The 26,490-nt window shown below is 33.3% G+C and overlaps 3 protein-coding genes across 3 annotated transcripts; all 3 read right to left on the bottom strand.

The window, feature by feature from the left end:
- Window positions 1-5,131: 5,131 nt before the first annotated feature.
- LOC107840552 (actin-depolymerizing factor 5) lies at window positions 5,132-6,707 on the bottom strand. The gene is made up of 3 exons (XM_016684448.2): window positions 6,378-6,707; window positions 5,940-6,199; window positions 5,132-5,407 (listed from the first exon to the last, which is right to left on the bottom strand). The coding sequence occupies exons 1-3, from the start codon at window positions 6,396-6,398 to the stop codon at window positions 5,257-5,259; spliced, it is 432 nt and encodes a 143-aa protein (XP_016539934.1). The 5' UTR covers window positions 6,399-6,707; the 3' UTR covers window positions 5,132-5,256.
- Window positions 6,708-10,621: 3,914 nt separating this feature from the next.
- LOC107840551 (CTL-like protein DDB_G0288717) lies at window positions 10,622-15,302 on the bottom strand. The gene is made up of 3 exons (XM_016684447.2): window positions 13,813-15,302; window positions 11,563-11,905; window positions 10,622-11,064 (listed from the first exon to the last, which is right to left on the bottom strand). The coding sequence occupies exons 1-3, from the start codon at window positions 14,865-14,867 to the stop codon at window positions 10,798-10,800; spliced, it is 1,665 nt and encodes a 554-aa protein (XP_016539933.1). The 5' UTR covers window positions 14,868-15,302; the 3' UTR covers window positions 10,622-10,797.
- Window positions 15,303-17,393: 2,091 nt separating this feature from the next.
- On the bottom strand, window positions 17,394-22,106 carry LOC107840550 (peptidyl-prolyl cis-trans isomerase CYP21-1). Its single transcript, XM_016684446.2, has 7 exons — window positions 21,754-22,106; window positions 19,997-20,075; window positions 19,099-19,146; window positions 18,973-18,996; window positions 18,623-18,805; window positions 18,362-18,437; window positions 17,394-17,826 (listed from the first exon to the last, which is right to left on the bottom strand). Exons 1-7 carry the CDS (start codon window positions 21,850-21,852, stop codon window positions 17,649-17,651), a joined length of 687 nt encoding a protein of 228 aa, XP_016539932.1. The 5' UTR covers window positions 21,853-22,106; the 3' UTR covers window positions 17,394-17,648.
- Between the last annotated feature and the right edge of the window lie 4,384 nt (window positions 22,107-26,490).

Below are 26,490 nucleotides of genomic sequence, written 5' to 3'. Positions count from 1 at the left end.
TTTAAATCTACATGAACTACAATAATTTTTGTTTTTCTTCTCGAACATATCTCTTTCCGACTTTTCACGATCCTTCTTTGAAGGTCTTCCAGGGGTCACTTGTATTTTGGAGGCAAAACTATCTCCTCCGATATCTTCTCTGGAATCACTCAATCATCTTTGTGTGGTATAAGATAAATGGGAAGATCATACATTCTTGACACAGTTTTTGATTTGTATGGGTTAGAGTAATATGATCCCTTTTGAAAATTCTTGCTATCAAGTACTTCATAAGCATGCACACACGGTATCTCGTTTTATTGGAATGCATGGCAAGAATTTTTTTTTCTTAAGGCAAACAATAAAATATTATCCTTACCATGTACTGTATAGACATACTCTGAGGCTGGTATAACCTGAAATTATTAAAATAAAATTAAAATCATAACAACAGTTATTCATTTGACATTTGTAATTGTTTCAGTTTAGCAATTGTATTTTACCAACTCTGCATATGTATATTGCATGTCTCAATATGTATTTTTAGAAATATATGACCTTCATATTTAAAAAAAAAACAAAACAAATGCAGTCAAACACTAAAAACAGAGTGCATATATATTTTTTAAATACATATAGCTGACAGCATATGTAAATTGAAATACATAAAAGTAAATACCAGTGATCACATAAACAGACTGCATATGTATTTTACAAATACATATAACTGGCAGTATATGTAATGTTAAATACATATATAAGAAGGACTTATGGTTCCATCCATGGTATAAGCTGTTACAAAAGTACCAGTATACAATTTTCTGAGATGACTTGCATCAACAATTATTACAGGTCTACAATGTTTGAACCCTTTGACACAATAACTTATTAGTATATACAAAACTTCGAAACGAAATCAACAAGAACAAATTGTTTAATTGAAACAGAAAAAATACAAAATAAACTGTAACAATTGTATATCAATATTCAACCTACATAACGTGATGAAAAACTCTAATTTGTAAAAAGAAATTATCGATCAAACCACTTTTTTCGAGAACTGATCAAACCATTGTTGTTACGATTTTTCCCAGCGATTTTCACAAATATAGTTCGAAAATTCACAAACAAAATCATATTTGTTTATTGATACTTGTATTTGCAGCGTTGTCTTATCAAACTCTTCTCAAAACATTAAACGATGCACATAAATTTTGGAAGCAGTCGTTTTTTTTTTTTTTTTAAATTGATATGAGTTGCAGATTATGAAAAATATTTTTGAATTTTGAATTATGTTGCTGTGAAATAATGGTTGTGGTTAAAATAGAGTTATTAAAGGAAAAGATATCTGTAAAAGGTTAAAAAGTCTGTCAAATTAAATGTTCCTTAAATTAAGGAACCGTTTTTTCCATATTAAATTGAAACAGATTGGAGTTAAATTAGGAACAAAATCTTTAATTGTATATGTATTTTAACTAGCAACAGTTTAATCAAATACAAAATACATATTGCTATTTTTTATAATTTTGAAAAGGTTGCTATAAAGCTTACAATTATGACTCTATAGTTGTTATTTCTGAAATTTTTCCCCAATTTGATAATTAAGATAATGGGCTTTTATAGGAGTAGCCCAAAACTGAAGTCTAAACGAATCTGTGTTAGCTGGGCCTATCATAATTACAGACATCACATTGTTTTCCATGTTAGTGGATAGCCAGCCATATAAACAACAAGATGCCCATAAGCCATAGCCAATTTTTAGACATTGTTTTATGATGGGATTGCCAGTTTTTGGACATTATTTGATTGGTGTTGAAAAATACATGCGGAGTTGAAATTGAGTAGCCAATTTTTGGGCATTGTTTTATGATGGGATTAGCCAGTTTTTGGACATTATTTGATTGATGTTGAAAAATATACGTGGAGTTGAAATTGAGTAGTTGGAAAAGATTTATGTTTTGTGAGTGAAACTATTTTTTTATTTGACATATTTTCTAAACAATTCATTCAACTTTAAAATACTACTAACTTTTTACTATCACCAAAGCCAGCTCCCGCACACATTGACTAATTTTATGGTTATATATCCTTCTCCACGAGCATAAGTGCTAGTATGTGGTTTGGATTATATGAGAAGAGATCACCAAGTATTAATTTCATCTTTGTCTAAATTTGCATTCATATTTCTCAAACCCACTTTATTGACTACGACTATGAGACCAAACTCACAATCCATGAACCAAATCTAAATTATCTGATTTGATTATACGTGTTCGAGAGGCAACAATAATTTGAACCGCAATGCATAATTCTGAATTAACACTTTTTGTCCACTTTTCCTACTCAATGTTAATTACATAATTGGTGGTAAAAAGCTTAGCGTTTGAAGGTAGCTAACTATCACCTGCTAGCACAATTTATGGGATTATGAATCTCATTAATCATTTTAATTACTCAATCCGCCATATATTTTTTTGGAACTACTCATTTTGATACTTGGTTTTTGGCATCATTAGCAAGGTAAGAATTAAGTTGCACAAGGGATCATGATGTTCGACGGGCACCAATTTTTAATTGATGGAGTTAGTTCAGCAGTCATCTTGAAATTAACAATCATTTTCTAATTCATACATTATCATGATATATGATGTATGTTATGAACATCGTACAATAATTATACACAGCTGCTGATGCCCAGTTGCCTACATACATACAATAATTACACTTCTTGTATTACATAAAGATATTCCTTTTCATAAACAAATGCAAGGACACCAATAATAAGCACCTAATAATTGAGAAACTGGTAAGTTGCATGCTTCCAGTAATTATATTAAGAATGATAAAAAGATCTTAGCAAATCAGATTAAGGTAAACCAAAAGAAGAACATTAAGGGTTTAAAAATCACGTTAGTAGGATTTTACATACAAAGTATCTCAAGGCAAAAATATAGGATTACCATATTGTGTGCAAAAATTTGAATTGAAAAAAACAAAAGAAAAGAAAAGGACACATTAAAAGAGGTATTTTCCTACGTATAATCACAAGCTTGTTGAACACAAAATAATTCCCTTTTCTTCAACATTATTTAACCAAGGTCAACTGAGGGTAATGAGTACACTCGGAGTGGATCCATATTGGTTTTACCTTTTTAGTTTTTAATATATAGTTCAACGCACACACACACCGACATCATACCCCTCATATTTTTAATTATTGATAGTTCTGGTGTTTAAGTTAGTATTTGCATACAACATACTTCTACTAATTTCACGAGGTAGCTCAGCTTCCTCCTACTCCTTCTCTTTCATATTATTTCTATTTTCGACCTTGAATAATTATTTTTAATTTTGCTTATAATCATGATGTCTGGTTCACTCAAATTAACTTTACAAGGTAGCTGCTACCTCTGTGAAGGATTATCAAAATCTGTAGAAAATAAAATGTGGACGACCAAATACAATAGGCGTAGATTGAGAAAGTATTGATGCAAAAAGTGTGTTGTAATACGTTGATTCTCTTATTTAATTTGAGGATCTACACTAGATGTCTATAAGTAATAAAATCAGTTGCTCAAACTCCTGATTAAGCAAATTAAAATAAAGTAGACTAGGCTACAATTTAAAATTATGATCGATCTGACTCTAATAATTAAGAAGCTACTTGAGAATTAATCTTTTGAGCATATTCTCACATGTTTGACTCGAATAAAGACAAGTTACATCATGTCTAATTAGTTAAAGTAAAAGTTTTCAATCCAAATTAGAAATCGAATTAATGAGACTTCAAAAGAGATACCAAATATAGAACAGAAAACATACATTAGCAAAATATGACCATAACATGGTAATGTAACACTATTTGAAGTTAAACATTTTATCTTTTGATTGTTGCTGCTTATTATGTTGGGTGATCGAAAAATTACTTTATAATATGCCTGAGAGACTACAAACAATATTAAGAAGTGTAACTTTAGTATGAAAAAAGAAACTCTGGTGCACTGAAGTTTTTGCTATGTGCATGATCTGAAGAAGAATCGACCTACAAAAATCTATGCTACGCTACCTCACCTTGCATTTTTGCATGCGGCTATGTGCGGTCTAGAGAATGATCGACCTACAAAAATCTATGCTACGCAGCCTCACCTTGCATTTTTGCATGCGGCTATGTGTGGTCTGAAGAATGATCGACCTACAAAAATCTATGCTACGCTGCCTCACCTTGCATTTTTGCATGCGGCTATATGCGTGGTCAAAAGAATGATCGACCTATAAGGATCTATGCTACGTAGCCGCACCTTACATTTTTGCAATTAACTATTTCCACGACTAATGTTATTTTCCAAAAAACACTTGCCGCCAGGTTAATAGATGCCAGCCAAGGATGAATGAAAGGAAGATCTTGTTGTCTCCTCATTGGATTCGTTTGGTGAAAATCTATTCCACTTTATTCTATACTGCTCTAAAAGATTGGTTAACAAAACCAACTTTTCTTCTTTCTTTTTTCTTCAGAAAAAAGTTATTGCCAAAAGTGTCCAATTTTAACCATCAATTAATGAAATGTTTTCACTCTTAATTAGAAATTTCAAGGTTAAATTTTGAGAATGAAAGAAAATTTTTAATAGAAAATATTTTTCCTTAAAAAGTTCAATTGAGAATGTGAATAATTAGTCGGATCAACCGATCATTTAATACTAAAAAAATTATACCAAAGCATATAAAAATATTCAATGCGATGTAAATTTAGATTAATCGAGTCAATGAATACTAGCGAATGATTATATAATTTATTTATTAAAAAAAGGAGAAGTGTTTAAGTCGTCGATTTGATCAAATAACGAAATAATTCTCTTTTCCTTTATTGCCAAGAACCTTGCTTTGTTGATAAGAATGGACAAAGATAAATGAAGCACACTTTAAAAAAGTCTCGATTCCTTTACCCTTATCGTGACAAAAAGTTAATAACACGTATTAGCATGAGATAAAGTTATACAAAACTCATAATTAGTAGAAACACTTTGTGGTTAAATTAGTAGAAAAGGACATGATAGTTATCACAAATTAGAGAAGGTTGGATCAACCTTACTTTAGTAGATCTTACCCAAAAAAAAAAAGAGAAAAAAAAGGAGGTCACAATAGTACCACTAAGAAAGAAAGAAAAAAGCATCTTTGCCCTCTAAGTGGATTCATTATTATAAGTAAAAACAAAGTTTTTCAAAAGATGACAAACAAAAAAAAACAGTGCATTAATTTGTTTGCTAATTAAAAAAGAAAAAATTATTTAGCTCTGTCCTTGATCACATCAATTCCCATCTCAGTTGGATCAGTTGCTTGAAGTTCATAGCTAATTCCATCTAGCACTCTTCTCAGTCCTGCTTTTGATGTTGCGTACAATATTTTTGCTCTGATTCTTGATTCTGTTGGTGACCTGTTTTACAAAAAAAAAATCTAACAAATTTAAGTATGATTGTACGAATCTAGAATTTAAACTTATGACGATTTATTTATAATCTGAAAAAACTGAGTGAGTGAAGAAAAAAGTGGCAAAACTCATATGTTTTCAGTAACTCATTCAATCCGTCTAAGTTTTCATTGATAGAGTTATGACGTATGACTGATCGATCCAATGAGTTAAACTGATCTATCACATCATTGGGTCAAAAATCGAGCCAAAATGAAGTGTGGAGACTGAAATTTTATGTGAATTTGAAAAAAAAAAAAACATAAGTTAATAACTAAAGAATCATATTGAAAAGAACATAAGCTAATACATTAGTTTTCTCAAACTGAAAGATAAAGTAACATGTTGCAGAGATTGACTTATGACATGTTATTTAACTCAGACGGATTGTGTCATAATTCGTTTATTGATCCAACCCGTCTGAATTTGAGTTTCCGTTCACCTCGACTAATAAAAAAGTCAAAAAAAAAAGTAAGTAGGAAGAGGTAAATATACAAACCAGGCAATGAAGAAGATCTTGCTTTTTTTGCAATTATCAACAGTAACAAAATCAAAATCAAACACAGCATATCGACAATCATCTTTAGGTAGAGCTGCAGCCAAATCCTCATAGTTTTCACCAGGTCCACCAACTTTGTCAACTGTGACTAATCTTGATTTTTCATCAATCTTGAATACTATGTACCTATGAACTTTCTTCCATTTCATATCCATGTATGAATTCTTGCATTCATCAGTTACCCACATGCCCGTCGTCGCCTGTCAATCAAATCGTACAACAAAAATAACTGCGCCTTAGTCTCAAACATGTTGAAAAATCGACTATATGAATCATTAGTAACTACGTTACAATTATCAATGAATGCAGATACATAATAGTATTCAAATTGAAGAAAAAAGGAGAAGAGGCTTTTTTTTTTTAGACTAAATAATGTACCATCTTAAAAGCCATAGCCATGGTGAGAGAAAATTTGATGTTTTTTTTTCTTGTTTGCTAAGCAAAGTGAAGAAGGAGGAAAATAGAATTGGGAGAAAATGAGTTGAGTGGAGGGGTTATAAATAGGATTTGGTTAATGAAATACCATTAGATTATGAGTAATATTACGAGTTTATCTATAATAGATCTATGGAATTTTGTGATTGGTGAATGACCAAATTAGCCTCCATGGGGATTTCTGCTTTATATTGGAAGGTGTTGCCTATTGGAAAATGGGCTATTTCTCTAAGAATGTTAAGTGCATGTAGGTCCTTGTAAACTATACTAAATTGATTAGAAAAATTATCAGTGAGTTGAGGATATATTAAGGAAAATTACAATAATGCTTGTGGTTATCAATCATTCTCATGGAAAAATTGGACGCTGAATGCCACATCAATTGGAATTTCCCCCCACCAATGGCGACGTCTTGAATTATTTTGAGTATATCTCGATTAAATTATTGAGAAAAAATATTGGTTAAGTATACCTTTCAAAGCACATTAGCTAATATTTTTCTATCGCTATTTGAATTTGAATTTTGAACCCTGATCTTGACAATGAAAGTTATGATGTATTATAATATAAAAAGCAAAATATATATGGAACATTAATAGAGTCCCCCAACTAGTCTAGTAATAACTGATAAGATAATCACTTCTTTTAAAAGGATAATAATCCGATGGGATTATACGTACTCTGACTATTCTATCCATTACAAGTATTCTCAAACCATTTCAAGTTTTTTAATATTCCTTTTTTAACCAACACACACATTTCGGTTTTTGAAGTGGAATTAACTGGGAATAGAAAGACGAACTTTTTTGGCATGGCTATAAAGCTTCGAATTTAATCTGAGAAATACCCTTAATTTTAGCTGCAAAAAAATAAATAATGTGGTCCATTTATTAGGATAGGGGAAGCACATCTCTTTTTTCCTTTTTCTCTATTCTTAAAAAAGTCTTGGCGTGAAAGCAAAGGTGAAAAAAAGATTGGTCGCACCCTCTTATCCATCTCTAAAATGTAACAAAGAAATTATTTCTCTGAAGATCCCAAAGACACCAGATGAAAAGAGAAAATTAAGTATGCAAGAATATAAAAAATCCATTAAATCTCTCTTTGTGCTCATCAGTCCAAAAAATGCATCACATTTAACCTGTAAAAACTTCATCGCTATTTAATATGTATTTGTTTTGTTAAAAAGAGTCACATTTACCCACTGCAAAATAACTTCACACAAACAAAGAAGTTACATGTGGTTAAACTGTCAAAGTGAAGGACAAAATGGCTGAAATATAGCCATATGTGTATGAGCTTCAGACGAAATGACTCAAGTTCATGCAAAAATGACTGCATTCAATCATATATGATTGAAATTCTGAGAAAAATAGTAAATTCAAACATGTAGCCGAACTTCAGCCATATGAGGCAGAAACCACATATTTGAAGTTGTCTCGAAGTAGGTAGGCTTATAAATTCTTACGCACTATGAATATCTCTTGAAGAAAAGATGAGATTAGAAATGAGGTTATTCGAGATAAGCTGGAAGTGGCTTCAGTGGAAGCCAAGATGAGGGAAGCGAGGTTGAGATTGTTCGGTCATGTGATGCAGAGGAGCACGGATGCCCCAGTGCGGAGGTGTGAGAGGTTGGCTAGGGATGGTTTCAAGCGAGATAGAGGTAGACCGAAGAGATATTGGAGGAAGGTGATTAGATATGACATGAAACAACTTCAGCTTACCGAGGACATGATCCTGGATAGGAAAATGTAGAGGAGGCGAATTAGGGTAGAAGGTTTGTCTGAGTTAGGATGTTGTATGTTTTGGTGTATACTTAGAGTATCTTGCTTTTGGTATTTTAGAATATGTTAATTTCAATTGTATCTTGCTCCATTACTATTCCTTATCTTATCTTATATTGCTTTATTTTGAGTCGAGATCTCTCGGAAATAGCTTCTCTATCTCACTTTTGAGATAGTGGTATGGACTGCTTATACTTACCTTCCCCAGACCACACTTGGTGGGAATATACTGGGTTTGTTATTTTATGAAAATTGCTTGAACGGTGATCCCAAGATTGGATATTTATCCACTTTTCAAAAAGAATGATTTATATTGAAATGAGACCCTAATTTCAATCAAGGTTGCAAATCCCAAAGGTTGAGTTTACCCACAAGATTGTCTATGAATGTAGTGAATAACCTCATTATTTTAATTATTTATGTTCTCAAATAATGCTGCAGGATACTGTGTGCATCAGGTACATGAACAGAAATTTCATGAATTACAAGATATGGAAGAAAAGAAAGAATCAGATAAATATTAGAGAATTACAAACACTAAAATCTAAGAGAGCCCATCAGAGCAAGTAAAGATTTGGATGTCAATGAGGAGACATGTCATATTATCAACTTGGCCCTCTGCTCTTCCTTTGTGCACCTAAAATCCGATCAGCCCACAATTGTATCCATGTGCTTTTGACTATACTTCTCTTTCCCAATATTTTCATTTTTTTATTCTTTCATCAATTCGATATTTGAAATTCACTGATCTAATTAATCAATATTTCCAATGCACTATATCTACTACAGAAGGAAACACTCCCTACCTAAAGAGTTCGATTCCAATGATTCAAACCTGATATCTCTAGTTATTTGTCCAACCAAATTCCTCGTGCTTTCATTTTCTATCTAAACAATCCAACAACAACTTTGAGTCAAATTATATATGTATCGAGAAATTCACTAAATACATACTAAAATTGAATTCAAGGTCCAAGTGTTAATACTTGTGGTTGCTGTCTCAGAAACTGAACCTAAAGTTCAAATTCTGAATCGGTCTCTAATTATGTTGTATGTGGGATGATATAAACTTACAACCTAATTGTATTTTAGAACATGTAACGAGAAACACTTGCTTTGGCATGACATGGCAGTACTATCACCTCTAGCCTCTTAAAAATGAAACTTCCTACTCTTAACTGCTTGATAGTAAAGTGACAAAGAGGATTGTGGTTATAGATGAAAAATAAACTACTATTATGGATCTTCCTAATGGATGTTACTCGACAGGTAGAGCAGAATTTTCCATGGAGGCCATTCTTTGTATGGTGGCTGAATTTTAGTGATTTGCAAAAAGTACTGAACACCACAAATATGATTGCATGATAAAAATAATCTGCAGCAGCATTCTGGCTTTTTCTTTTTGGTAGTTTTGGCTGTGATGGCAATTGCTCAGCTACTTGACTTCCTTTCATCCTTTGAGATCATACAACAACTATCCAACAAAATTTGTACCAAAAATGTTAGAATGTTGACACAACTGTCACCATCACAATTCACACCTGCAAGTTAGGCACACGTCACGAGTTCAAGCTTTGCACTGAACTAAAAAGCCTAATGTTTAATTGAGCAGAAGGGTAGAGAAGAACGTCCTGTTATCCACAAAGTTTCAAGCCATGCATTATGGATTAGCTGTCCCTCAGAGATTTTTAGATTATTGAAGAAAAATGAGATTAACACAATCCCTAACTTGGTCCCCTTGTAGACGCGATAAACGAGTCCAAACAAGTAAACATATCGAATAATCAAACAATGATACAACATGACACCGTATCGGTATAGCATAACTTGGCCCCTTATAGACATGATAAATGAGTACAAACAAGTAAACATATCGAACAATCAAACAATGATACAGCATGACACCGTATAGCATAATTGATACATGTATGATTGCATGATAATAGCTAAAATCTACCACATGTGTGATTGCATGATATACACAATCTGCAATGTCACCCTTAAAGCTTTTTCTTCTTTGTAGTTTTTGCAATCTGGCCGCGACAACGATTGCACTTCAAACTTCACTTCCTATCTCTTTATCCTTTGGGATCATACAACAACCATCTGCCAATATTTGTCCCCAAAGATTTTGCAACATAGGATGCCGAAACAAGACTATCAGCATCATAATTCACAGATCATAAAGAGGACCTCAAATCTACAAAGTGTCTTTACCCCCATGGACCTCACATTGAAGTTATAATTGTTTCTAGCATATGTAGTTAAGCAGACACTAGCTGTCCTTGTCTATATTTATTTACAAGAGAAAAATCACAGAAGGTTCTTTTCACAAATAAGAACTAACAAACAACTCATTCAGTAATGTAAGCTCTCAAGAATACTTATTCCCCAACTATAGAAATCTTGGCAGAGTCAACAGATATTTTCATCTTTATTGGAAAAACACCGTTATACAGAATAAATTTACCTCAATGCACAACTTGCCTAACAGGCAAATCTGGCAATCACAAAGGGAAACCGAGAAGGAGAAAAAGAATTACAGACAGAATACAACACATTGAAGTTGACCAAAGGGTTGGTTATACAAGAAGGGGACTTCTGGCACCATAAGCGGCGGAACTATGACTCCTACTGATGGGAAGGTGCACATAAACATCATGAACCTCCTGTTTACATACCTCTCCTCTGTCTCTATCAATCGCATAGCAAACATATACTGTTTCTATAACATTATCCAAAACAAAGACGAAGAAACCAAGAACCACCATCAGCAGCAGCCATGCCAGAGCAGCAATAAGGTACGTCTCGATACCAAGTTGACTGGCAGCTCTTACCACAACAAAAACCTGGAAGCAAATAATCAAAGGTATTTTTTAAGGCAGACAATGGAAGTATTTAACCATATAGATTAGGGAAGGAATATAACTGCAAAAGTACATTCTGAAAAGAAACAAAAAAGGATAAAAGATATGTCTCTTCACTTCTTGAGATTTTTGTGACTAGTTCAACTATATTCAGAGCTTTTATAAGATTGATAGCTCTCGTTCACTGATATGGAAGGGGAGAGGGACGGTGAGGCCAAATCTTGATAATCTTAATGATCATTTAAAACTACTTCACTCCAAATCTTTATGAATACAGTAATGCACTTGCTAAATGGCAGCCCGGTGCACTAAAGCGACCGCTATGCGCGGTGTCCGGGGAAGGGCCCCACCACAAGGGTGTATCGTAAGTAATGCACTTGCTAATGATTTAAATAATGTACCCAATAGATTGTAAAATAGCAAGGAACCTGATAAGAACTTTTGAAAAAATAAAATTGATCACCACCCAGAATGACTCACCAATATTGCATATATTGTTGAGAGAACAAAGATTATCCCAGCCAGTATGCGAGTGGAGACAGTCTCCACAAAAACTGGAGAGAGAAGATTGCGCTTTAGAAGTTCATATGTCATCTTAGCAGAAGTGCAATATGCTTCACCAGTTATAGCTGCAAATGTTATGGTGAATTTATTCACAAACTCAACCGCTGACAGCAAGGTATTGGCACAAAATCGCAGAATAATGTTCACAATTCCAGAATCTTCTTGTTTTGCATTATCAACCATGGAACGAACCATACGAACCACAGCGATCAGTAATCCGGAGAAACATATGGTGCCTGAGGACGGACCAAATGCATTTCTGCAGAGTTTCACAAAACAATAGTACATCAAACATTACAAAATCTGATATTTCAAGAGGATTTTAGCATACAGTAACTCCACTGAGAAAGACTAGAAATTTTGGTAACGGTCCAGGCAGTTAATCATGAAGCTAAAACAAGAACGCAAAGCAAGGATTTCATCAAAGAAAGGAATATAATAACAATGAAAACGCCTTAGTCCAAATGAGTTGGGTTCGGATGTACGAATCCTCCTTGACCGTGTTTCTCCATCTATTTTTTTCTTTTTGAACAAGGTTTCTCCATCTAAATTAATCTCAAGACAACATTATAAACTAAAAAACATATCAATAAGGTATAAAGTACTCATAAAATGCATACGACCTAAAGTAAACGTACCAACATGATTAGGACATGTTTCCAACTAATTGGTATCGCCTACAACAACATACCCAGTGTAGTCCCACAAAGTGGTTATTGCCTATACAGATCTTTTCCATCTGTACTGCCCATCTTTCGTAAATTTGCCCATATTTCATGGGATTGTAGGTCTTACAGGACAACTTAATCCCACGTAATTTTAGCCGTACCTTCCCCCTATTTTAAAACCTTCATTTACCATGGTTTCACAACTAAGTGTGTGTGGTGGTCGCGCAAGACATGACCAAACATCTAAAGGAATCTCTCTTTTATCTAGTCTAATCCTTAACGGTGACACATCCATCCTAGCACTTGCATATCCGCGGCACTCGTACAACATTGATTGTCTTACAGCTTACGTTTCATTTTGGTAGGCATCCTTCTATCACATAAAACCTTGGTAGTACTTCTACACCACTCGTTTTTTATTTTATATGTACATCTTCGTCTATTATTACATTTCCTGGAACAACGAACCTACATATTTGAATTGATTACATTTAGGCACCACAATCTGTCTAATCCACCTCAACTTCACTCTTCTTTTGCTGACTTATTTGCAGTGCATATATTCAGTCTTACCTTTACTTATCCTAAAATCCTTGCAGTGCATATATTCAGTCTTACTTTTACTTATCCTAAAATCCTTACTCTCTAGAGTGCTTCATTGTTCAAGATTTTGATCGACACTTTTGTTGATTTCGTTAATTAACAAATGTTAGCAAATAGTATACACAACAGGACCTCATCGTATTTGTGTTGATTAACTCATCTCTAACTAGGGTAAACCAGTAGGGGCTAAATGCCAATCCCTAGTGTATGCTTCTTCCTCTCCTTTCTCTCTTAACTCTCATTTCATATTGTTTAATTACAGAAGAGAAAATTCATAATCATAACACAGTTAAACCGAGAGATTGTAAATTGGATTTAGTTACACCGGGGAACAATAGTTGTAGGTTCTTTTTTTTTTTTGATAATTAAGATATCCACTATTTGGACCCTTTCTCCGCTTAAACACCAGACTTGGTTCGCTAGCGCGATTTGAAATAGTGACATGGACTAACACACATCCAACATAATACTAACTTTGCCGCTGAACCAAAGCCCTATGGTACATGTTTTTCCTATATTCTTCTTTTTTTCCCTCCTGATGCATTATTTGGCACTGAATCATACTGATAACTGAGTAAAATTGAGAGCATGAACAAGTCAAATGGCTGAGTTCCAGTTAGTCTAGGACCACCTAGTCAATGCAACACAACGACTACTGTCACTAGTTATTGAGGCTTTATTCCTATGCCAAAGGGAATAAACAGAATCATAACATGGAATCAGTTGACGTGTAGACAGCATAACAGAAAAACAGCCATACATGCAAGAAGGAGGACATATAAGGTGCTCTCTACAACTTCTACTTGTCTGGTATCATCCGCATAGATAATTAATTGCAAAAGAATAAGCTCATATCGATAGGCACTACACAATCATGTTAAGATTATGAACTCACCTCAAAGCACTTCTCATAGACCTTTTGGGACCTGATTCATCCTTGGAGAAGTACCACTGTGCAATTGTTCCACTTATGACATAAACATGTGCCTCAATCATTGCTGTGGCAGACCAAAGCATTGTTAGAATGGCAAATGTATAGTAAGCAGGAACCCAACTATCCTGTTTCCATACACAATAGTACTCCCCATTCTTTTCCTTGGGTACCACTTCTCCATTAAACCTAGCAAACACCAAGAAAACAACAATGGGAGCATAATATGCTAACAGTGCCAAAGTCAATGCTGGAAGCACTCCAAACAACCCCAAATTCCTTGAAAGGGAAAAAGAAGCAACCCCAATAATCTTAACAGTCAACTCAATCCTATGCCAATTCGCTATGAAAATCCAAACAAGAAGACCAATTAACAGCAGCACAAAAACAAGCACCAGAATCCTATAAGCCAAAGGGAAATCCTCACTACATTTGGAGCTCACAGTACAAGCAACAAACCAGTAAATATCAAGGAAAACAGGTACAATTACAAAGAAAGGAAGTGAAGCATAAACTATCTGCTTTGTGTAGCGCTTAAGCAAGAAAAGCACAAAGAGCACAAAGGGTATGCTGAGAATAAAAGTCACTACAAGGGTCCATATCAAACTCTTCAAGAAGCTAGAATCAAAGGAGTAAAGTGCAAAAAAGTCACTCTCACTCTCACTCAAACTAGAACTCCCAAGATTACAAGAAGATGAGGTGAAATTGTAGGTAAAAGAGGAAACTTGGGAGTGATGAGGATTTCTATGAACAGAAGCAAAGATGCCAAAACCAAAAGTGGCAAGAACAAGAAGAGCAAAGAGGATAAGACAAGGAAGGTCCTTAAAGGGTCTTGGTCCAAAGTTGTAAGAGATCTGAAGGAACTGAGTTTGGTCATCAGGGTCTAAAGAAGACTGGCCAGGGTAACGATGGGGTGTTATGGAATCATCAACAGGGTAAGATTTGGAAAGAAGGGGTTGGGTTGTTGTTGGGTCAAGGAGAGTTGAAGCAAGCTTGTTTGGGTCTTCACTGGTTTCCATGGTGGAAAAGTCAAGAATCTTGGGGTGGGTGGGTGGGTGGGGTATTAGGATTTGGAGAAGAAAGAAGTGAAGGAGTGGGGGGTGGGGTTAGGGGAGTACATGGGTGGTGCAGATGACGATGATGACGATGTTTGGTCGGTGGTGCGAGCTAGCCACGTGAGACAATTTGGTGTTATTCTATACGGGGAGATTGATCAGAGCAACGTGCCAGTGTAAGGTTATCTCACTGCTGGACCTGGACAAGTATTTCCTCATTTCTCTTGTAATAATTCAAGATTCATAATCATAACCAGCTCCTTACAAAATAATTAATAATAAAAAAAAAAAACTGCTCCTATTTAAATTTATTGACTCACTAATTTAAGGAGTATAGTTGTAGTGCTTCCTTCCACATATCTCAAATAACGAGCTTTAAACATTCATTTGCAATATCTCATAAATGTTTAGATATTCACAAATAGATTTAAGCAACTCTCTCTGTCTCAAATTGAGATGACATATTAATTAAAAAAATAATTAATAACATAACTAGTTTACCATAATACTTCCTATTAAATGATGTTTATATTTTAATTTAAAAAAAAAATAATTAATGCAGAGGGTAACATGAAAAAAAAATTATATTGTTTTGATAAGTAAAAAAGAACAAGTAAAATGGGACATCAAATTAGGAAATTTATGACGGATAAAATGGGATGGAGGGAATACGAAATATTGTCTATTTTTAAATTATCCTACATTCGAAAAATATATGCTAATGAATGAAAAATCAAAAAAACATATAAAACTCTACTTATAATTTTGATAAATAAAATTCCTCGAAAGGAAAAAAACAACCAATCAATTAGAAATGTACTGATGCAAGTCATTTACTATGTGAAATTTTTACATTTACTCATTTATTTGGATCATATTTAACTAAGTTATCATACTTATTATTTTTTTATTAATCATTAGCATATTTTATCTATTATCCGATCCTTATGTTGAATATGCTTGCATAATTCACAAAGACAAAATTAAGAGCATTTTTGTTGTTGACATAGATTTTTCTTTTGCATTAGTTAGACTAAAGTTCAATATTCTCATTAATTAGGGCATTTTTGTCAATTGGGTGTTAGTTAGATTATGACAGTTCAAAGAAATATTTAATCTAAAAATTACACAAATACACAATTTATGTTTTTAATATTACAAAAAATCCCAACTCCCTAAACATATTACAAAAATCTCAATATATACATAGAATATTATGTATATGTCGGTTATGTTATGTATATTAATAGGAAAAGAACGTAAAATAATTAAAAAAGTGGGAGAGAATGTAATTACTTTTCAAAAAATTGTTATTTATGTTATTTATACTTATTAAATTCCGACAATTGCACTTGGTTTAGTGGAATAAGCACATGATACCAAATTACTAAGCCATATGCTTAGTCTTCGAAATTGTACATAATTTTGAGATGGTTAATAATTGATTCAGGTACATAAAGAAAACAAAAGAAACTAGTACGTACCACTTTTTGAAAATTTCAGAGAAAAGGAAAAAAGTTGATTGATCCTCATGAAGGGATTGCGAGATAAGAGCTCAAAAGTAATTCATGATAAGACATAATAGATGTTTTCTATTAGCAAATCAGTGAATAATGACAATTCATTAGCATAGTATTTAGATTGATGATCGAACTAAAATTTTTCACTAAGAGAGTTTAAAATATAAAGTAGTAATACATGAAAAATAATTTTTACAATGTATAAATTATATAATTTTTTACCAAAGAAAATTCAAGTGAACCCCATCGACCCTACCGGGCTCCACCCCAAATTCTTGAGAGCCCACTCACCCCCAGAATAAAAGGTGTCAATTTCAGTCCTCCGAAAACAATTTCGTGAAGAATATTGTTTCATTCTCACAAAGAGATAATGTGGTCCAGGCAGTTTCAACTTTCTTGATGCTGGACAAGAAGAAAAATAAGACCTTCATTTCCTCACTAAGGGGTCGTTTGGTAGAGTGTATTGAAATGTTAATGCATGCATTAATTTAATGTGTATTAGTAGTACCTTGTTTGGTATACCTTTTTACCCTATGTATAACTAATGCACTCTATTGTGTATTGAGGTGTGTATTACTAATTCCTCAAAATCCATGGCATTAGTAATGTAATGGATCTAATGCATGCATTAACATGCTTAAAGACCCTATTACCCCTCAAAAAATTTTCCGCATCCTTTCCAACATATATATACAAGCATAACTAACACAAACATTACTAATACACCATATTTTGCATTATTCTTATACACTCTACCAAACGACCCCTAATAGGTAAATAAAACAATAAGTATGGCTCAATTCAAGTAAGTCAGGATCGACTATATGAATCATCACTATCCATGTCAGCTCTACTTAAACCTGTCTCAATCCAATATTATTCACGGTGACTATTTCTGCTCCTAAACAAGAGCCTCAAGGTACTTTGGCAGAATGCCATGGTGAATAAAACCAGCAAGCTAAACAGAATGTAAAGAAAAAGCATAGGCTCAGTTCAATTCCTCTACAAAACCAAAAATATTCACAGCCAGTTCTAGGAATAAAAAACACTCTTATCCGTAATTCACAGCCAGTTCTAGGAATAAAAAACACTCTTATCCGTAAGGTTAATGAAATCGAACAGGACCTCATAATTACCACCACATAAATTAAGCTTGTAAATACACAAGAAAATACGCGTCGAATGTATACAAGGCTGGTTAGTAACTTCAAAACTTTGACGATGTTTATGAAGTTGAACTCTGGCTGTCTTCATCCCACTTGTTCTTGGGTATTTCGCCGGAGTCCGCAATAATCACCTTTTTTCTAGGTTTTCCGCTGTAAGTTCCTGCTCCACCCTCTATTGCATATACTGTGTCCATACCTTCAATAACTTTGCCGAATACAACATGCTCCCCGTCCAACCTGCTTGTAACTGTGGCGTTAGTATGAGAAATTTCGGAACATTCAAGCTATGTGATTCTTCCATAAACAAATGCAGGATAAAACCAACTGGGATATCGTTTTGACAAAATAATTGTTTTCTTTGAGAAACGTAAGACTAATTTATTACTAATAATTAGCAACAATGAAGGGCTGAAGTAAGTATCTCCACTATCTAGAAAAATAATCTCAGTCGTAGACATGCTTCAAATTATTGGGGAAGTATATATTGCTAGTTGTGTCATTTTACCTAATCTGTAGACAGTTGCTAAGGAAGAAACGACTAGAATCAGACAACTCTTACTAGAACCACGAAAACAGTACTATGAATCCATAAATTAGAAAAGATAAACGAGCTCACAAAGGTCCAATATACTTCGCTAAATTATTTATGAATGGAGAGTACACCCAATAGGCATTTGCTAAAACCTTTTGTGTCTGAGTCAATAGTATTGACAAGTATTCTGGATTTAATACATACAAGGTAATTTCAAATACGGTCATTTTGAAATCTTACCAGCTTGCCTTCACTGTTGGTATAAAGAACTGACAACCATTGGAGTTGCGTCCTGAGTTCACCATGGATACAACACCTGCAAAAGTCAAGGATGCTTATAGATGTATACATATACGTGAATGCAATTAAATTTGTCTTTGGTTTTCCTCTAGAGAGAATCAGATGCTTGCAACTCGCTCGATGTCTACTAAATGAGCCTTCACTGCCCGCCCGGCCCCTATTTTTAATCTTAAGTAAAGCAATCAAGTGATGATTCCATACCTGCATGAGAATGCTTTATCTTGAGATTCTCGTCAGGAAAGGGACCTCCATAAATGGAAATGTTTCCCCTTCCGTTACCAGACACAATATCTCCACCTTGAATCATGAATCCTGGTATTATACGATGAAATGGCTTTCCCTTGTAGTGAAGAGATACTCCATCAGCAGTCTTGCCCATTTCCCCTGAGTCAACGACAATAAGTGCAGCAATTGGCAGTCAAATCTACGCTTAAAAATCATGTGACATACACACACAGAGACATATATGTATATGTATATTTATAGGTATGTGTATATGTAAGAGCGTGTAAGAAGGCACAAAACAGTGCCAGTTATAAATATAAAAGTACCTGTGCACAATGCCCTGAAATTCTCTGCACAGAAGTAATATAGCAGGCATTATGCAACATGAACGGAAGTACAGAATAAACTGAAAACGAGAGCAAATTACGGAAAAAAGATGGATAAAGACGCACCAACAGTTTTTGGTACAACTTGCCCATATAATCCTATTACAATTCTTCCTGCAAATATTCATAACATGGATCATCAATACACAAAAATATTTCCCAGCCTTCACTGTGCATGAATTCTGATATTCCATAAATCATCAACTAGTGAAGATCTTTTCGTCTTCAACATATGAAGCTCATTAGATATTTATTGCATTCCATCTATCCCGTGGTACAACAATTTGACTCTCCAGATAATTATTTGGAGAGTATAACTTTTTCTTGGTTAAAGATCTTATTTTTGTGAGAAAATTTTCATAACGATTTTCTTAAACAATTCCTAAATCTTCTTAATCTTTAAAAGGATTGGCTAAAATTCTTGTTATGGGGTTTCAACCATTACATTTGTTCTTAAAAGATCAATTAGTTGAAGACTTCAAGTAAGTCATTGTACTCCAATGCAATACAAGTTCACAAGTATCATTGTCCTTGCATGAAGCACAAGCCATACCAAACCAAAGCTTATATAATCATTAATAAATCAAAGTCATTATATGTCATGTAGTAAGTCATTGCTTTTCGGATGAGTAGATAGGGAAATTATTAAGATCCTTCACTGACTACTAGCATGAGAATCAAAAAGTGAAATGGTAAGAACTGAACAGGGGGATTCAGTACAGATTACAAGTTAGGTAAACCAAAAGGAAAACTAACTATGTCAGCACGACATAGTGCGACAAACTTCAGAAACAATAATAAGGCATGATTAGGACACTTATTCAGCCCATTTACATTTCCCCCCTTTTTGTCATTATTGTGGGCAGAGAAGTTGTGGAATTTAGCACACTTGGGATATTTTTTAGTAATTCATTAACTCAATGACATCTAATAAGATAAGAACAGCAGCAGAATGTGTCCATACCTACACGTTGTTTATCTATATCAACATCCAAGAATACTCTGTGGGTAATTTCATACACTTCGTCCACCTCTTCATGTTCCTGAGAAATCAAAGCGGAAGGTAACTAAAAATGCTCAGTAAGCCGTTGGATCATAAAATATCACCAATAGGCAAAGGGATCTCATAGAAATAGAATAGAAGACATTGACTGAACTTGCAAAAAGGTTCCTGAGTTACACTATAGCTTTTTACGAGCAGATCTAACTCCTGCTAAGAGTTTGCAGCCACATCAGATAGTTGAGGATTTATCAAACATATCATGCAACTTATTTAGATAAGCTTATTAAAAATTGAAGTCATGGTACAGGTTAGGACATGGATAGGTGACCCCCCGGGAAGTCCTCGTGTTGATACAGGTTTGGAAATGTTAGTAGCTTGTCTTCGAAACAGTCAATGATGTCCTCCAGTCAGCATTTTACTAGTTTCCTCCTTTCCTTTTTGATGTGGGGATTGGGGGCTGGGAGTGATAACCTAACATGAGTAGGCCAATTTGAAGAGGGAATACAAATAGAATTGGTATATGATACCCTCCAGATTACACGCAAAGAAGAGATTAGGTCTCTCTTCTATAGTTCCGTACCAAATAACTATCCAGAAATGATACTCAGGGGAAGTATATCAATAAGTTCTCTCAGTATGAGAATATGGAACGGGACAACGCTTTCGAGGTAAAGGGAACAAAAAAGGAATCTGCATGAAGAATACGGTACATGAACAAGCTTCACAACAGTTCATTTACACTTATTTGCAAATTATTAAAAGTTTAAATTTAGGATACTGCTATATTGCAACTTATCTTGAAATTATAGATTACATATCATTAAGGAAACATCATTGCAGGATTGAGGGAAGCAAGCTTACTGGAAAAAGAACAATGTGATAGAGAGTTAGCAGCTGACATCCCAAAGTTTTGGGTGAAATTTTCTTGCTTCTAAGGAAACTTCTTAAGACTAGCCGTTGAAGTCCAATCTGAATTCTAAAGAGGTTCCACTTCAAGAAACTTTGTTCCTCGTGTTTTCTACTCCTGTTGTATTTTATGTTCTCCAACTTGGAGTTGCAGCGGACGACACAAACTTATTACTCATCAGTCATCATTCCCCCACTATCCAAAACCAACCACCATGAGTTCCATGAAATTTATTCTCAATAATTATCCACATCTCGCACAAATAGCCCCAAAATAAAATATTTCCTTTTTCCAATTTGGCTAGTAGTGCAGATTAGACAATATCAACACACTTGGCTCGTAAAACAAGATAAATGTGTTGATGCTCATTGCCCAAATAAGAGAATAAAAAGAGGAAGTCACGTTTGTAACATTATTAACATAAGCTAAAGAAAACAAGAATCTCGGACTACATTAGCATTGCTTCAAACAATGCTATTCAGCACACCAGCTGGAATGTACTTGAGGACTCCATTTAATCGCCAGTGCGTTTAAAGACATTGCATCGTATGGTAAGGGGGAAACACGAAAACACTAAAACTCTAAAGAAGTACATGTCTTTCAATTAACTAATAAGTAAATAAGTAGATGATTGAGAAAAATGCGAGATCTTTCATAATAAAAGAATCAAATGGTCAAGACCATAGTGTAGAGTCAATCCAATTCCGACCATATTCAGATCCAAAACCCATTACGTCGAATCATTCAATTACCTAAACGTCACAGATGCAACACAAGAAAGACAGCAAATGTCGAAAAGTAAAAATCGCACCTTTTGGAAGATGTAGGATGCAATAAAGGTAACAGCTAAAACCCCAAGAAAGATGAGAAGCCATCGAGGCTGCAATAAAACAGAGATCGCTCTACCCATCTCCCCGAAAATCAAGAGACTAGAAGAATTTCAGCTCCTCTTCCATTTTTCAACCAAATAAACAGTGTGTTTCAGCTTCAGCCACTCAATTATGAAAATTGTAGGAGACGCAATAATGGAAGTGGGGGTATGGAGAAGTAGTGTATGAATTTATTTATTTAATTATTAATTGCGTGTCAGCACAAATCTCAGAGGATGAAATTGTTGTTCTTGCTCAGCTTTGTCTACCCTGTTTGGTGTTTGCTGATTAGTGAGTACTATTTGATTATTCACATAATTAATTTAGGTGCTTTTTTGACTTCTTTTGTTTTCTTTGGGGGCTTTTCTTGCAAATCATGTTTGGGCCGGATATTCACTTTTTGGGCCGAGTTTATTGGGGTAATAAATAGAGAGAGAGAAACCATCAACCAAATTACTCCTAAGGGGTCGTTTGGTAGTGTGTGTATGAATAACTAAAAATTACACAAATACACAATTTATGTTTCCAATATTACAGAAAATCTCAACTCCTTAAACATATTATAAAATCCCAACATATTCACAAAATGTTATGTACATGTCAGCTATGTTATACATATTAATAAGGAGAGAGATTAAGTAATTAAAAAAGTGAGAGAGAGTGTAATTACTTCCAAAGAATTGGTATTTATGTTATTTATACTATGAATAATGCAAAATATGATGTGTTAGTAATCCTTATATTAATAATGTTTGTATTAGTTATACTTGCATTAGTTATACTTGTATTTTTCTTATGCAGTGTTTGGTTTTATATATTAAAAATAACATGAATTAAATAACTTCTTAAAAAAAAATTACAAAAATATCCTCCATATATATATGTTGGAAAGGATGTGAAAATTTTTTTGAGGGATAATAGTGTCTTTAATCATGTTAATGCATGTATTGGATCCATTGTATTGCTAATACCATGGATTTTGAGGTATTAGTAATACACACATTAATACATAATAGAGTGTATAACTAATGCAACCATCAGTTATGCGTAGGATGCAAAAATATATCAAATAAGGTATTAGTAATACATAGTAAATACACTCTACCAAACGACCCCTAACTGTATTAGGGAGTACTAATAAGTAATAATTCCGCATGCCTAGGTTCCAATAGAACTGACAATTAGAAAATTTAAATAATGTATTATGGTATTGTAATTTTAGAACTTTTTGGCAATAATTAAGAATATTAAACTAATTTTGCTCTAATTTGCGACGGTGCACTGGACATGCAGAATGGACACATTTTAATATTTGTACCATGAGTATTACGCATCCTCTTCGGAGTACTTAATTCCCACCCCACCAAAAGAAACGACATGGAAATGAAATACTATCCCAATAGGTAAAACCCAAACAAGTTGGATTGTGATTGCTTACATATTGTCGTAGAATTTTAACGTTGTATGGGTTTTTGGAAGTAGATTGTTACACAAAATTTGGGGCTCTTGCCAAGTAGGTTGGATTATTTATCGTCCATTGATTAAATGTGATCTCAAGTTATTTGTTCAACTGGTAATATTATATTTTTGGTATGGGTTATTTAACTCAGAGGCGGATCTAGGATCTGGACTCTCCGAGTGTCAAATTAAAATATGATGTACTGCTGACCAAGATAGAACCCACGACCTTTAACCCACAAAAGGGACACTCTACCACTTGAACTAGAAAGTGATTTAATATTATGAGTGACAGATTTAATATTTTACTAAATCAGTCTTTCTATATAGAACAAAGCTTAACAAAAAAAAAATTAAACCCACGACCTATTATCCACAAAGGTGGCGCTTTGCCACTTGGACTAGATAGCACTTTGGTGTGGCAAATTTAATATTTACTGAGATCGAACCCATGACCTATTACACACAAAAGTAGCGCTTTGCCACTTGGACTAGATAGCACTTTGGTGAGGTAGATTTAATATTTACTATATAGAGAGAACATTGCTTAACAGAAAAAAACCTAAAAAATAATATGTTGTTGCCTGATCGAACCCACAACCTATTACACACAAAAGTGGCGTTTTACCACTTGCGATGGTGCTTTGATATTGTGGGTGACAGATTTAATATTTCAATATATTAGACTATATATATAGCTATATATAGAGAGTTTCCGTTGAAATTTACGGGTGGCATGTCATCCCCACCGACCTTAATAGATCCGCCCCTGATTGAACTTAAATTACTGTGGACTTTTGTCATCATAGTCTAAAGTGATTCATATGGTAAAAGATGTATTGTTTTTAATACTATTAGGGTGCGTTTAGTGGAGAAGGAGTTATCTCGAAATTAGTTATATTACCATGTATATAAGGTAGTGCATTTCATCACTATAATATAAATAGTGGATAAATAAACCCCGAGACTAAGTTATACTTCTAACAAAATATGGGATAAAATAAAACTACATTTTATTTCGAGACTGTTGTACCTTACACCTCACACTAAAATGACCTTAGATTTTAAATTAAACTCTACAAGCTTTGCTCAAAATTAACTCAATACTAATATATAGGACAAATAAAAATTGTTTATCTAATAATTGAGGCATACTAATTGTTGTGACGGACAATTTCTAATGAACATTGTAATAATAATGTAATGTATTCAATGTGCTTTCATAAAATTAGGTTTTGAAAGAATAATAGACATAAACTTCACTCCTAATTTAGAAGTAGAGAGATTATTTTTCAATAAATCCTCAGCTCAATAATATGTACTACGATTTAATTTCGTATTAATATCGAAAATTTGTAAGAGACTAAGCAAAAAACTTCAAACGACTGAAATAATAAATAAGCTCAAGATTAGAGAGCAATCTGAGACACAATGTAAATTGTGTAAATTGAACAAACAAACCAAGAATTGGCCTCGATATGCATTAAGCAATAGAAAGTAAAATAGAAAAATGAAAAATAGGATAAACTCAGAGACTTTGTTGCTCGGACCTGGGAGATAGATGGGCAAGATTCGATGATCCTTTACAATAAAGGGGGAGAAAATAGTTGTTCAATATTAACTTACGACAAATAAAACAGTGTCATTCAAGACTTATAGTATCATGACTTAGTATCATTACTAAGGGGCACAATTTTGACATCCTCAAACAGACCTCAAAGGTTTGCTCTAAAGAACAAGAAGATCAAAACTAAAGAACAAAAGCATCCTCATTATTAAATCAACACAATGCTTACTCTAAGGCAGTGCATGTCTTTCATAATAAAAGAAACAAATGGCCAAAACCATAGTGTAAAGTCAATCAAATTTCGACTAAAGTTAAAACCAAAACCAATTACATCAAATCATTTAATTATCTAAATATCAAAGATGCAATACAAGAAAGACAAAAATAAGAAAGTCAGTAGTGTTTTTCTCTGAAAATCTCTAACTTAGCCATAAACACAAGACAAAATAAGAGAGACAATAGTGTTTTTCTCTGAAAAGCTCTACACCATCTCTTGGTGGTGGTCTCGGTGGTCATCTTCACCTCCATCGCATTGGGACCCTTTACATCCTCGCACTTCTTCAAATATGCAGAATCTTCCACTCCATCATTACTATGCAGAATCTTTCACTCCATCATCACTACTATTCATGGGAAGCAAGGCAACGTAGAAATGCAAACACGTGGGAACAGGAAGCATCAAAACATACTGAAACAAAGCATCAAAATTAGAAAAGTTGAAAAAAAAAAGTAAATGGAGATAACCATGCTAACAGATAAAGATAACTACTGTTTAAAGCAGTACGACATTTAAGAGTTATATCAACAAAGAAAATTATCGACATGTCACCTCGCTAACAACTTGGAATCATGGCTTAAAGTCAAATTTTAATAGGACGACTTAAATACATGCACATAATAAAAGTATTATCAATGATATAGATTTATTTTTTAATTCTTACGTGCTATTTTTTTTTAGTGTAGCACTATTAGAACATAATAATATTATTATTTATAAAAGCATGGACTAATTTTAATTAATAAGATATTAGTCATTTGTTTGCAATACATTACCTTGAATATTATTGAAACTTTATTTATTAATATAAAGATTTGATAAAAAGTTCTAAAATATTTTTAATAAACAATAGATAGTTCTTCTTTCTTTTTTCATTGGTTTAAATTTTATACCTTTTATATTTTTCAATCTTTAATATTATTTGAAGTCAAATCTCTCTCTCTCTCTCTATATATATATATATAAGATAAACATAAGGAAGACAAGATGCCACGTGTCAAGTTGTTAAAATAGCCACGTGACAATTTTTAAGACAATATTAAAAAATATTTTAAGACAAATTTAAAAATATTGTAATGAAAATTTTTATTGAAAAATTAAGTATTTGAATTTGAATAAATTATCTTTTTACAAAAAAGATTTTCATTATCTTAAAAATAGATTCTAATAATTAAAGAGTTCTAATAGATATATACTATTTCAAACTTATCTCTTATAAAATTTAAATGTTATAAAATATATTTAAATATAATTTATTTACATATTAGGGAAAGATAAAAATTATTGATGATAATAATAATAATGATAAATATGCATTTAATTTTAAAAAATATTTATAAATATTGAAAAAAAGATAAAAATATTAATATAACTAAT

This window comes from Capsicum annuum, chromosome 8, assembly GCF_002878395.1.
Source record: "Capsicum annuum cultivar UCD-10X-F1 chromosome 8, UCD10Xv1.1, whole genome shotgun sequence".
In the NCBI taxonomy this organism is placed as follows: domain Eukaryota; kingdom Viridiplantae; phylum Streptophyta; class Magnoliopsida; order Solanales; family Solanaceae; genus Capsicum; species Capsicum annuum.
This window is presented reverse-complemented; position numbering and strand designations above follow the sequence as displayed.

Bases quoted from the DNA above. Each gene is read 5' to 3' on its own strand.
- LOC107840552 (XM_016684448.2), bottom strand. From the start codon at position 6,398: ATGGCTATGGCTTTTAAGATG. The intron at 6,200-6,377 runs GTACATTATTTA...TTTGATTGACAG, and splicing joins TGGCTATGGCTTTTAAGATG to GCGACGACGGGCATGTGGGT. The intron at 5,408-5,939 runs GTTTGTATATTT...TTTGTAAAACAG, and splicing joins AAGATCTTCTTCATTGCCTG to GTCACCAACAGAATCAAGAA.
- LOC107840551 (XM_016684447.2), bottom strand. From the start codon at position 14,867: ATGGAAACCAGTGAAGACCCAAACAAGCTTGCTTCAACTCTCCTTGAC. The intron at 11,906-13,812 runs GTGAGTTCATAA...GAAACTCTGCAG, and splicing joins TCTATGAGAAGTGCTTTGAG to AAATGCATTTGGTCCGTCCT. The intron at 11,065-11,562 runs GTGAGTCATTCT...ATTTGCTTCCAG, and splicing joins CAACAATATATGCAATATTG to GTTTTTGTTGTGGTAAGAGC.
- LOC107840550 (XM_016684446.2), bottom strand. From the start codon at position 21,852: ATGGGTAGAGCGATCTCTGTTTTATTGCAGCCTCGATGGCTTCTCATC. The intron at 18,997-19,098 runs GTGCGTCTTTAT...ACTTCTGTGCAG, and splicing joins AGTTGTACCAAAAACTGTTG to AGAATTTCAGGGCATTGTGC. The intron at 18,806-18,972 runs GTACTTTTATAT...TCGTTGACTCAG, and splicing joins TTTCAGGGCATTGTGCACAG to GGGAAATGGGCAAGACTGCT.